Below are 14,573 nucleotides of genomic sequence, written 5' to 3' on the forward strand. Positions count from 1 at the left end.
AATTCACTAAAAACAGTATTTTACAGAAATACTACAAAGATATTTTCGCTATACTTGTGAGGTTAGAAACAGGTAGTCTTTGACCGAGAGGTCGCAGACAGGATCTCCAGAAAGCCCTGAAGCAGCCTAGGCAGAGTGGCGATAGGGTTCCCCAAAGCTTCGTGGAAAGCAGTGAGGAGCTTTCTTGGTCACAGAGCCACGAAGCAGGCTAAGCCAAGAGTCCCGAAGCAGACTACTGGCTTGGGGTTAGGTTACTCCTAAAGTTCCGAAGCAAACAGTAGGAGGGACACCAGACAACTGGTACAGATCCGCTGTCGGCTGCCGAATTTATAGATTCCCAGACGGCGGTGGCGCTGCTGCTCTAATGTCGTCGTCTGCTCTGTGCCAGAAGAGGAGCCAGAAGTCCGTCTTCTGCTGGCTGTAAAAATTAAATGAAATGAAATCTTTGAGTTGTACGTCCCACAGTTATGCCGGTTATGCTAAAGGAGACGGTGATGATGAGTAATGAATGAAATGGTGGAATGAAGAGTGGGAGGAAACGGGAGAACCCCGAGAAAACCCACGCACACAGTGTTTGTCCACCACAAAGTTTACTTGGCGGGGGCTGGGATCGAACCCGGGACCCCAAGCACCAGAGGTGAACGCTCTACCACTGAGCCACCACGTACGTTCTACCACTGAGCCGTATTCCTACGTAAATTACCATTTAAGCATTCATGTTCTATTGTACACATTAAACTATGGGATGTCCTTGTCACACGAAGGGAATACTTCAAGCCTCGTCCGCATTTCGTGGGACACACTTTCCACCATTGGCACTCGCTTATATTTTGATTTCTAGAAAGAAAGTAGTAGATAATTTTATAGAGTTAAAAAAAGGTGGGTGATTCTATATAATACAGAATAGGAATAAAATCTATTACATTCTGGACTCAAATCCCTGGGCCAACTATCCTGACTGAAGATTCCTTTAGTTTCCTCGCCAAGCAAATACTGGGATAGTACAACGTCTAGAACCAGAGATGAAAAAGAAAGCTATTTTATTGAAACGATTTTTTTTTAAAGAAAATAAAGTGTGTTTTTTTCTGGAAGAACTGAAATGTTATATTTATTTATTTTTCAAATCTCATTTCTTACTGCCAGTGGCCTTTCTTACAATAAATTTTACAATTCAAGATCTTTGTAACATACGATAATCGTACTATACGTCACATACTCCACCAAATGTGTAAGACTAATACAGGAGTTTCCCGATCTCCGTTTTAATGCAGGTCTCTTTCGTTTTTGTAAACGTAATTATCCAAGTGTAGTGATGAGAAAATAGGGGTGTATCTTTAATAATTTCATTTTGTAAGTGAAGAGTTTTTGATTTGTAATTAACTGACACATAGAAAAAAAATCATTATTTATTTGTACTTGTACGCGAAAATGTAGTACAAACACAAAAAGAATATAGTCGCATTGCTTTTTGTTCCGGATTACAGTTGAACACTTGTTACAACGAATTTGATCGAGTACGAACGGCATTGGTCAAATTTTGAAGTATATTTTTAAAGGTGGGTTTTATCTCTTGTCAAATATATATATATATATATATATATATATATATATATATATATTATTTTTGGCCTGGAGAAAATTCCAACCACTCTGATTTAGACATGCTGCAATTTGAACCAACAACGTAGATAATTCTTCCACTGTTAAATGGACATGAGACTTCATAGATTTTATAGCATTTTCCCGTGATTCATGATCTAAATCCTTCCTAGAACACATATTCTTCCAATGATTTCACGAACTGCTCATCTTTGAAAAATTCCTGTAGTTAAAGTGACAAGAATCAAGTTTAATTTGATTGATCAATGGAAAGTTTTCAAAACAAGTTAAAGTTAATTTCACTACAACAAGGAATTAATCGCCACTACAGTATAAAACAATTATATATATTTTTTAGAGAGAATTTAGTGGGAAGATATTACAAAAAAAAAAAAAAAAAAAAAAAAAAAAAAAGTCTACGTGAAACAGTGGTAATTCCTAACACAGTGATCATGGCCAGAGTTGGCAGAAATATTGTGTGTAATTAAATTCTAAACGTACAAAGACTGGATTGAGTGCAAGATAAAGTGTTTAATTTTATCTATTGATTGACTTTTCTTAACAGTGATCCACGTTCTATTTGTAAATCTAACGTCAGTTGAAACTAATTTCAGTACTTTCATGACAAGCGTCTCTCCCCAATTTCTCGTCCCCCCCTTCCGCGTTGGTCTAGCGAATACTGCATGTGTCTCCGGTGCATATGGTCTCAGGTTCGGTCCCCAGTGGGAAAGCACTAAAATTTGAATAATTACGATGTTTTGGATTCTACTTTAAAATGTAGAAATGAAATGGTAAAATGAAGAAAGTGAGGGAACCCCAAGAAGACCCACATGCACGTTGTTTGTCCATCACGAAGTTCACTTGGCAGGAACTGGCATCGAACCAGGGACCCCACACACCAAAGGTGAGCATTCTACAAAACTGAGACATTGCGGCTCCTATCTTAAAATGCAGGTCCACGTCTTATATAGTCTCAGGTGCTAAAAAGGGACACTAAATTTCAAATAGACAAACCTATTTCTCTTTCTTTCTCTATCTCGCATGCATGTTTGGATCTCGCAGGTTTGAATTCTTACTATCAACAGTTGGTTATCCTGAGCAGTCTAGTGAATAAATAAATACTATCATAAAAATAATGAAAAAAGAAAAAGAGACAGAACTAGACCGTCTGACACAATAATAGAATGAAATATCATCAGAAAATATATTTATTATAACACAATAAACTATCCAAGATATCTTTTCAACATTCTTTGGTATTCAATTCACATTATTCATTTACATTAACAACAGAGAGCAGTTTAACTATAGGAACAATAAAAGGAACAGTATATTGTTAAATAACTGAAGAGTATTTGAGACAATATATATACACCACACACGTATATATGGTCCCTCATATAAATAAACGGATTAAGTAGTATGTAAGGATGATATTTTAACTGGCCCGTTATTTACTTAGGTACAATTACGCATTCAGTAACAGTAGCACTTGAAACCACAAGTTATCCAGTAACTTTTCTGTTTACCAGTGCTTTTTTTCTGATGGTACTTTTTCCTGGAGTTGAAAATTGATTTCTCTCGACACTTTTGTATTTATGAAATTGTTATTATTATTCAATTTTACTCGATATGAAGACCTGAATATTATATTAAATGCATTTAAAAAGTAATATAATCAGCAGTTTGCAACATCTGCGAATTTCTTCCACTTGATGAGATTTTGACGGTTCTTTTCGCAGCCGCTAAAATTCAATTTAAATTAGGCCCAATTCGTGGTTTTCGTGAATATCTCCAAAATAAAAAAAAATCTCGGCTATACTTTTTCCTCTTAAGCATAGTTTTGCCACAGTTGTAATAAGGCCGTCTCTGCTTCTACGGACAAATTCTGTACTTGTTCATGTTCATCAAGATACTATGACTGCCCGTCACAGTTTAATCTTAGCAAACATGTGGACTCATGCCTGCTCCGATGTCGCACTTTGCAGTTGATATCAAAAGCAAGAAGCGGTCTAGAGATGACGAGAGTATATCGGACGATATGTTAAAAGAAGTTGCTGTAACCCAACATATTCATGGCCGGCACCTTTTATTCCAGAAAAAGAGCACTGATTACCACTATCTTACCTCTTAACTAGTAAGTTATAAACGGTGGGATATTAAGCACTATTTGAATAGTACGATTACAAATAACTTGTAACCTGAGAAAAATCTGAGTATCTTATTCTCCATCTGAAGAGGAATTGGGGCTTCTACGCTAAATATTTCCAAGTTCTAATATATATTATCAGTACTTTCTTACTACATCATATTACTTGGAAAAACAATACATATATATTTGTATATACAGTATATCCACAAGTCTGAAAAACAGTGGCTACATACTTAACTAAAAATACTAACATTTCTTAAAGTTAATCGCTTAAAGTCATTTTACTGTACAAATTAGTTAGGGAATTCTTTCAACTGATCTCAAAGTTAAAAAAGTAGTTCAAAATACAGTGGAGTCCCGAAAACTCGGCCTAATGTTTGGACCACAGGGTGGCCGAATTTGTGAAAATGTCAGGTTATCAAGAATGGGGTTTAAAAAGAATAAGTACGAGTGTTTTCTCGGTAAATATGGTACTATACTTGTATATATTGGTTACTTGAGAATACAACAGAGAATAAACTGCACAATTACCCTTAAACAAAGGAAAAGTATGTACTTTATGAAGGTATAGAGCCTCTACTATACATAAAAATGAAGATTAATGAATGCACACTATACAATAATTTATCTGATGAGACAGAAATGTTGAACGGGTATACGCGCGGGTTTTTTCGCCCTGCCAAAGTGTGACCGAGTTACCCGGACTGCCGGGTTATCGAGTGCCAAGTTTTAGGGACTCTACTGTAATTACATTAAGCAGGAATTATTTTAAGTTACAAAGCAGATTTAAGTAGATTTTCACTTGCTACTGAAGATGATTTGTAACAATCAAAATAACCCAATACTTTCATTAACCAAATGTTACAGTTTCAGCAAAATACCATTGCTTTCATCAAATACATTACCTCTGAAAAAGGCAATGATATATATTCCCGAAATTGTAACACAGACTAGTAATAATAAGAGTTTGTTTCTCTGATTTTACAAATAATACAAATGTAGAGTTTCATACGTTTTGTTATTTGTTAAAATTAATTAAACATTTGAAAACAACAGGAAAATTCTTTCTCACACACATTTCTAAAGTGAAAATACCTTTAATGCTGAATGGCACATCGAGTTACTCTGAGTATTTGGTTGTCATAAAACTTTGGTATTTTGAAATATATTTTTCCTTAAACGTATCTTCTTAGAGTGCAAGCAAAGTGATAAGGTTGGTAGGTGACTTCTGTCCGAGACATTTCTTAATAGGTTTCAGGGAGAAGAAACAAATAGGAACAAAGAAGTATTTTGAAAGAGAGGAAGTTTTTTGACTTTGAGAAAAAAATAATTTACAAAATGACAAAAGATGTTCAAGAAGTTGACAAAACTTTACTAAAGAATACGAAGAAAAAATCTAACTTCGAGGTATATGTTGGGTTCCCTTCCTTGGCTTCTTTTAATTATGCAAAATTTTGAAATCTGCAATATTGTGTTTTCCTATTATTAAATGTTGCATGAGTATGGTAGCGCTTTTCGTGTTGGTACTGCTATTGGAAATCTCAGTCATGGGCAAAGTATTGAGCTGAGTAATGACGAGCACTACGTTAACTATTGTATCATTTCAGTAAAAAGTCGCAGAGAAAAATTCAGAATTCATAATGAGTTTCTTTATATTCTGATGCTCCGTAGTACGTGTCTAGGTAAAATATGCTTTAAATCTTTTGGAAAATAATTATCGAAAATTGCCGAATATCTACTAATGGATGCTATAGGATACATATCAATTAAATAAGTAACAGTCATTTTCCTTGTATCCAGAATAGAATTGTATTTTTTATATTATTTCGCTATCGCTGTAACTTTTTCTTTTATACATAACCATTGACACTTAGGCAACTATTAAAGATCTAAAACTAATTATGCATACCTATTTAACACAATTTTTATTTATTTAGAAGTTCTGCTATTACATGTAAGTGCAGAATCATCAGTACCGTGCCGTGGGGAAGGGGGGAGCGGGGTGACGGCCCCGGGCGCCGAAGTAAAGGGGCGCAAAATTTGGGAGGAAAAAAGAAAAGATATATATATAAAATGGAAGGAAAAAGTAATAAAAAGTGCTCATAATCAAGGTAAAGCAGGGTTTATTTTTTAAAATTTTCTTGCGCTTCGGGCTGGTCTGTCGATCTCGTTCATATGTACGGGGGCGCCGTCGTATACTCTCGCCCCGCGCGCTGATTTTCCACAGCACGACACTGAGAATAATTACATTTCTGGAACTAAAACGGATATGCAAAGGAAGAGAACTGAAAATGTAGAACACAAAAATACGAAAAAAAAGAAGGAAAGAATACGAAAATGATTTTGAAGATAAGAAGTCATTAAGCAGATATTAAAGAGTGAATTTATGTCTACAAATTTGAACTACTATATACGACATATTGTACACAAAGTCGTAACAGATTATCATTTGCCTTTTGTTTCTTAAATAATACGAAGAAAAGACATAAATACAAATAATGCAATAACATTTCAGTATTCAAAACCAACAGTACACAAGAAATTATCCCTTAAGTGCACTCATTCTGATGATATAATATTTCTTCAGATATAATTTGCCTGATGAAGGTAAAGATACTTTGCCGAAACTGTAACGCTATTATTCATTAAATAGTATATGCTTTGGTCAGTATTTGTCTTTTATTTGATACAAGAAGTTCCAAAGCCAGAATGAGTGGCATTCATTCTGATGCCGCAAATACGAATTTATTAAATATTCATAAATATAATGTCATTTTTTCCACAATGTGACGTTCGAAGATTTATTTTGTACCACAGGCGCAAAACGAACATGCACCGAACTAAGAATAGCACGTATTCTTGTTCTAACACAAGCTAGCGCTCCATTAATAACACAAGTTTATGTTGTAAACTCTCTTTCAGATAATATTACCAACAATTCGCTTTTTAAATTCTAGGATTGCACATAGTCAACAAAATTATAATATCACAATATTGCGAGGGGTGATTACATACAATGAGAAAAAACAGAAAGGCTATTACTCACCGCAAAAAATATGTAGCAGAATTTTCTTCTACATGCAACAGGTAGTGCTTTCGGAAGATGCAACTTCCTTCTTCAGTCTGTGGTAGACTTCAAAAAGGATAAAAAACATGAAGGAAGGTTAAAAAATGTTCCCATGTGTTTTAATGTTTGACAGATTTATTTTTTACATATCCTAACCTTTTAACCATTTTTTAACCTTCCTTCATTTTTTTTTAATCCTTTTTGAAGTCTACCACATGCTGAAGAAGGAAGTTGCAACTTCCGAAAGCGCTACCTGTTGCATGTAAAAGAAAATTCTGGTACATATTTTTTGCGGTGAGTAATAGCCTTTCTGCTTTTTCTCATTAAAATTATAATGCTTTATATCAATTACCATCTCGATTAGTAAATAACAGTAACAAAATAATTTACCTCTTGAAGTGATGTCTTAATTGCACCCAACACAATACTTCATTTTCTTTTCACGTTGTTTAGTGTACAACATTTTGTAACATATAAATTACCTTTATTATTTTCATATACTCGTAGAACGCGTTATAATGCATTCTTTAAAGTTTTATTAAAATAATAATAATACCTGCATACTAATAATAACTTAACTAATCTAATTCTGAACAGTTTGAAAAGTATATATTCTAGCTCTTAAAATTCAAAATTATTACAACGTTGTAGTCTGATTTAACATGAAAGCAGTACATTCTCAATTGCACGTTTTATTGAATGATGTTAGATGTACTAGAAGAAACAGCAAGAACAACATCATTAACAAAATTCAACAAGGCACTCTTCTGGTTCAATACTCTTTACAATCAATACATTTACAGTGATAGATAATCCCTTAGCTTTGTAGTACCTTCTTCACAGTATTGCATAGAGGAAATTTTCCTTTTGGGCACATACCCGTTTCCAAGCACTTTTCTTGATAATCGTCGGAATTCAGTGAGAATATCATGGCGCCTCCAAACTTGTTTCTTTTAACTGACTGGGCCTATAAAGAAAAACAAAATAAGGTACGTTTGTCAACATTAAATTACATTTTATATAAGCGATCTGCATTTAGTATGTAAATATCACCATATGAGATCATCTAACAAAAAAGATTGATTTTTTTTAATGGATACAAAGATAGTAATCTCTATTTGTAAAGATATATTCCATTGCGTCCATTAGTAAAAATTCAGGACTTATTACTTCATTCGCTTTTCCGAAGTTTCATTTTATATTCCGAGTTATCTCGTGGCTCTTCGTCTGAAGGACACAAGACTAAAAGAGGTTACTAGATAATAATAATAATAATAATAATAATAATAATAATAATAATAATAATAATAATAATAATAATAATAATAATAATAATAATAAATTCTTCTAAATATTGGCCTTGTACAGTGGTAAATTGGCTGTGCTATCGACAGCGGGACGCTCATCGAAGCAAGAAAATTAAAACGTTTACTTTATTAGTTTTCCCAACCAATTTTAGTGAAAACGACATTAGTTGGCAACAGTGAAACTAGTCTTATCAGTTTCGACTTAAAGATGCCAAAATTAACTTTCTCTTTATGTGTGTGTGTGCGTAGAACAATAACTCTTTGTTCGAAAAGTTGCTGAGAGATCTTTTCTACATCAGTTCCCATGAAAACGAAAATTAGCAAGTCACCCCAGTTGCCTAAGTGACATCTAAACTAATTTGTGAAAAAAAATTAAATGAAATCTTTGAGTTTTACGTCCCACGTTATGCCGGTTAGGCTAAAGGAGACGGTGATGAGAAATGAATGAAATGGTGGAATGAAGAAAATGGGAGGAAACGGGAGAACCCCAAGAAAACCCGTGAGCACGGTGTTTGTCCACCACAAAGTCCACACGGCGCGAGCTGGGATCGAACCAGAGACCCCAAGTGCCGGAGGTGAACGCTCTACCACTGAGCCACCGCGCCCCCTTAAACTAATTTGTGATTGGACAATTTTTGGTCATCAAACAATAGTGGACAATGTTATATTGGGTGAATGGTTGTTAGTCACGTGACCCACGGTGACCAGAAGAAGCGCAAATCAGTCGGTGGACGAACGTTGAAATCCCCATCACGGGAAGAAAGTTGGTCGACGAACATTGAAACCCCCATCACGGGAGGGAAGTCGAGGATAAGCCGTGCCATAGGTTGCAACACGGAAGAAAATTGTAAGTAGCCACAAAATTGCATTTCTGATATCAGAGGAAGAATTCAGTGTTAGGATCGCCAGAGGAATATTGTTTGAAAAGTCATAGTGAAAGAATAATATAATATGTTCAATTAGCACGCCAGCTAGTAAAGTGCCATTGTAGAAAAAAAAAAGTAACAGCGCGCAACTGCTTACGCACAACTCATTCTTAACGAGCCACTTACATATAAATAAATGTGCACAACCTATTATTAATGTAAAAGAGAGAAAGAGGAATAGTTAGTTGAAATTATCAAAAGTTAACATCTGATATTCTTATTTTAACGGCCGTATATTGTGTAAATGTTGTAAACATTATTATTTTCTTACGTAGTGTTCTTACATATTTTGAAGGTTATTAAGTTGTGATAATCAACGTGTAATACTAAATGTAGTACAATCTTAAAATGAAAATATGAGTAGTTAAACATAATTACTATTTGAGTAATCATTTTGTTTTGTAAATTCTATTCCTTCATTAACACGAGGTTGTAGGTTACGGGATGCGCTTCGCACCCAACGTCGAAGTAGTGAGCTATCCCTCGCAATAAGTATAAATAGCAGAAAAGAGAAAAAGGATAATTAAGCTAATTTTGATACTTTGATAGCTCGTATGTAACCGACCACGTTGCCTGTCAATTTGTTATTTAAATCTTCCCAAGTTTAAAATAACAATTGACAAAGCATGATATGTGTCCTAGTGGAGGAGATGATTGGGACTTTGCATTTTTCGATACCTCTCAGCTGTGAGTGCAAGGGTAGAGAGGCGTGACCTCCAACACTAGCGATAACAGCTGACTGTTGATGTATGCAAGTAATGCCTGCAGTGGGTTTTCGATACACTTTTGTTGTAAATTTATTGTGTATCTGGATAATTAGTAGATCTAAAAAAGAAAAACAGTTATCAGATTCATGCTCGAGAGTGAACTTCAACCCAGGATGCTGATTACTGAACTGTTCAATATTTGTAAAAGTGTATTTTCATCATGTACAAATAGTAAAACGTCAAGGGTATAACGGTAATATCTAATATACTTAATTAAATGTATCCTCGTGTAATATACACGTTTCTATCTGATTTATTTTGACAGTATCGTAGATAATGTGTTCCTCATCGCTAGACCGTCATTCTGGGAGAAGTAATAATTTTCAAATTGAAATACATTGGTTTTTAAAGTTGAAATACATTAGTTGTTAAACAGACCTCACGCAATTGTAACTGAAAATGAGTTTCATAAGCAGATGCACTATTTTGTAATAACAAAGATCATGTGTTACAGCATACATATATCAACAGTCAGCTCATCCACCACTGTACAAGGCCAAAGAATTTCTTTCGTAAGGCATTAGTAATTTGTGATCGTCCAAGTGATCTCAATGATGAAATACAGTTTTTATATCAAATAGGACAAAACAACGGTTATAAGTTGCGTATCTTACAAAAATGGTTTTATCAAACACATAGTTCGGTGCAAGTTCCTTTAAATAAACAAATTTAAAAAACCTCCCTAAAGAAGAAAAAACTTGGATAGGAATTCCTTACTTTCCACAATTATCGACAAAAATTCAACCTATTGTAGAGATATTGGATTTCCCTCATATTATTAATATTCAGTATATAAACAAATCAAGATTTAATAATGATTTTTTAAATTTTTTTTTTCTCTTTATTTTCTGTGGATGATGAGAAACAGTTATAACTTGGAATAATAAGACAGTCAGCAAACATTTCAAAATTCTCTTTAGTAGACGATTCCTCATTCTTCATTCTTGGTAAATTTATGTAACTTATGTAATCTGATGTAACTAAAGTGTTCTGTAACTGTTGACAAATTATTAAATAAGTCGAGAATTCCATTTACCTTGCACTTTCCTGAATCCTTACACGTGCGTACCTTGGATGTTTTCCGTAATTTCGATGGCCATCTTCCTACTTTGGTTGATATAAAAGCGTCCCAGGACCCGGAAGAGAGGAGTAGCACACGAGAAGCGATGAAGTACACGAGGAGCGAGTGTGAGCAACGGCAGGAGAGATCTAAACCAAATCCGACGCCAATTCGATACAGAGGCCGAGACATGGAGACGACCAGTCGACGACCAGGAACTGAAGTACGGAATGGACATCCAAGGTCCTAAACGCCCAAACAACCTTCCTTTTCTTTCTTCCTAAACAGACTCTCGACTCTCTTTTTTTTTTTATATATATTTGTTCTTATTTATTTCTACCCACATGTCCTACAAACTAAAAACGCTCGTCGTCTTCTCAGATACCTCTCAATTCTACCAGTGAGCTATATTTCCCAAATTAACGATAATAGTTTCTATTCTTTCTTCAAAACGACGACGAAAGCATTCCAACCGAATGCACAAGCGTAAGACTATTCTTGCAAAGCATAACATATATGCTTCTAATATGCCTCCAAAAAATTTAGATTGATCCACTAAATAAGTCAGGTATTTTATCGTGCTCAGTGTAAAAGTGACTATTCATATATAGGTCAAACCAAGCGCAAACACATAATATAAAACAGGTGGATGTAATAGGTTCAGAAAAAAAAAAAAAAAAACATATATCAAAGAATTATTCTTTATTTATAATCATTACTTTTAAATCTGGATTTTGACAACATTGATAAAATCTGCTTACCTATCTTTGATGTGCACTTTGGTTCTGACAGCAATGACATAGCATATACACCACCATCTTTCAACTCCCTCTTCCTTCCACTGTGCTCTGCTCGTTCTTTTTAGTACCCATTTTTAACGTTACGTTTATTTGGTGGTATATATTCCTGTTCCCATACCATATTTCTTTTATCCATTTTTATCCTTGTTACCTTACCACTGAAGACAGAACTAGCTTGTTGTTTCGATATGTCTAGAGAATATTTAGTTTCCCACGTGAGGATATGTTGGTAAGTAACCAATTCTTTGTTAATATAAATCATCCTCTCATGCGCCTACATAATTTAAATTCACTTCTGTTCTTTGAGCTATACACAGGGTGTTTGGAATTAGTTACAAGCTCTTGTTTTCAATACAAATTTGGTGGTGTCCAACTCAAGTTTTTGATTTCCCGCAGCTGTACGGCCAATGAATCTTCGAGGTAGTCTGTTACTGGAGTAGATCCGGAAGTCGTAATAATAATGAGATGGCGTATCATCCTTCAGAAAGATACAGTAGCACTGTTTATTTTTAGCTTCGCGAATAGCCACTGTATTAACACATCCAAATGCATAGCGCGCCTTATAGTGGCTTTGAAGAGTTCATATATCTTTTGATTTAGAAAATTCCATAAAAACGTTGATTTGAGGAAATATACTCTAAATCTTACTATTATGACCATTCACTTTCCCAGGGACGTAAAATACTGTTTCGTTATTTAACACCAACTTTTCCACCAAACCACTCTCTTCCATGAACTGCAGAACATTCTAGTGCAAGACCTCACAAGTCTAGGTTTGATAATTACTAAAAGTTTTAGCAGAGTTCGCTAGTGTAGTATATTCGGAGAAAATGACACCCGAAATCTATGTCTAATAAAATACCAGAAGTTATCGTAGAATTCATCACTGTAACAGTTTAGAAAGAAAAGCCCTGGCAAGTCGTACTCTGATCTAACATTAAAAATTGTAGCAGACTTCGCCACTATAGCTGATTCGCAAACAAAGACGCTCGCAAGTATGACCTAATGCCAGGCAAATTCGCTACTATCGAAGATTCACAAAGAAAGACGTTTGTAAGCCTACGTTGAGCCTACCTATTACCAAGAGTTACGCAAATTCGCCACTATAGAATGTATGCAAAGAAAATCGTTTGGAAATCTGACCTAATATCCGACGTTATCGCAGAATTCGCCACTGTAGCAGCCGATTCACGGATAATGTTAGTAAGTCTTGGTCTAACCTGTTTCTGTATTTTGCCACTGCAAAAGATCTGTAGAAAAAGACGCTCGCAAATCTGACCTATTACTAGACATTCCCATAGAACTCTCCATAGTTTCCTGTGGAATACCCAGCTTGAGGTCAGTTTGGCACACGAACTTTTGATGATTCTCTGGGAAACTAGCACGGACAGTCTCACTATTTCTTCCCTTACCAATAGACAGCTCATCGAATTTCGCTTGCAAATGTAGACTTACCCTTTATGACTACAATTTAAATACTATTACGGTATTTTTAAAAATAATTAATTTACAATTCTGAAACTTAAAATGACTGATAACAATAGATGTATTAGCAATTGTCCCGAATCTATTCAATCTTCCTGTAATACTATTAAAAGACAACGCAAGCTGAATATTAAAATTATTTCTTACCTTGTATTCTACACTTCTACAATCGTCGTAAGATATCCATTCTAATGCTTTATAAGTATATGGTGCAAGGCTTTCAATATCGAACACATTGCGGGATCCACTACGAATAAAGTCACATACTTCAGGATACGAAGCAAATCCATTGTTTCCGATAGACCCTATTCCAGAAGCTGGTGCACCTATATCATGGTTTGCAATATTTGATAGACTAGAACAGAAAAGAATAAAGATGCGAGGCGATAATAAAAAAAATGCAACAACAGATTATGTAAATCAATCTACTATTACCAAATCGCTATACTTTACATAAAGCAGCATTACACTACTACACTAATACTGTACTTTGCCTTTGAGTAAACAGTACTGTTTCTCCAGGATGCCCCATTCCCCTTAAGTCCGTGACACATCTATACTCCACCCTAAAGCACTAAAGATCATGCCACAAGTAAAAAGTGCTCATACATGGATAAATTTCTCATTACAGTTTTTATATTAATTTGAGGATGTGAATCCAATGAAACTATTTTTAAACATATCCGTTTATGAGGTCACGAGAAGTCACCTCAAAGTTAGGATATTAATTTATGTCCCAAATTTCAGATCACTTTTCTAGCGATCCTACTAGTGATAATAACTTTGCCATATAAGATCACGGCACATGGCAATGTAAAGAAATGTTAAAAGAAGAGAAGGATTTAGTTGGCTGCAATTAGTTTATTTATTTCGATGTTAGATTTGAAATATTTGGTAACCAACATGTCACTGGTTGTGTGTGGCTTCTGTTAGGATATATAATGGTCGGGAAATGATTATGTATTGTAGAAATCAGTAAATAAAGTCAAGTGTGTGTGTGTAAAGGTAATTGTTCATTGAAGTGTATATACAGGGTGGTCCATTTATCTGGATAATCGGCGATAACGGAGAAATCAAAAGAGGGAGAAAAGCGAAACTTTGCATGAAGCAACTATAAGGAGGGGACATCGTTTTACATATTAAACAACACCACCCAGTGAACAGTGTTGCCATCCCAGTATAAAGTTATATTTTTTTTTTTCAAAATGGCACTACGCCAGATTATTACTTATTTCAAATCAAAATGTTGAACGAAAACTTAAAATCCCGTTTCTATGTCAAATTTTGCAGATGACCACCGTTGGAGATATTCACGATACGCCACTGGTGCCGCTACTATTTTTATTGCATTCTACACATACAATTTGGTAGTTCAATTGTTTGTTTGACGGCTCTATGTGCATTATTAGC

General features: G+C 34.8%; 1 protein-coding gene across 2 annotated transcripts in view; it reads right to left on the minus strand.

Moving 5' to 3' along the window:
* Positions 1–2,789: 2,789 nt before the first annotated feature.
* The window catches only part of LOC145671177 (chitinase-3-like protein 2), an 84,848-nt gene continuing 73,064 nt past the window's right edge, over positions 2,790–14,573 (minus strand). For both annotated transcript variants that reach the window (XM_081740025.1, XM_081740026.1), the window contains exons 7-8: positions 13,311–13,518; positions 2,790–7,785 (exon numbers count right to left, since the gene is read on the minus strand). In XM_081740025.1, the coding sequence (XP_081596151.1) occupies positions 7,636–7,785; positions 13,311–13,518 (358 nt within the window). In that variant the 3' untranslated portion in view covers positions 2,790–7,635. The remainder of the gene's footprint in view (positions 7,786–13,310; positions 13,519–14,573) is intronic.

The sequence above is a fragment of the Thermobia domestica genome, chromosome 15 (genome assembly GCF_964235325.1).
Source record: "Thermobia domestica chromosome 15, izTheDome1.hap1.1, whole genome shotgun sequence".
NCBI classification, from domain to species: domain Eukaryota; kingdom Metazoa; phylum Arthropoda; class Insecta; order Zygentoma; family Lepismatidae; genus Thermobia; species Thermobia domestica.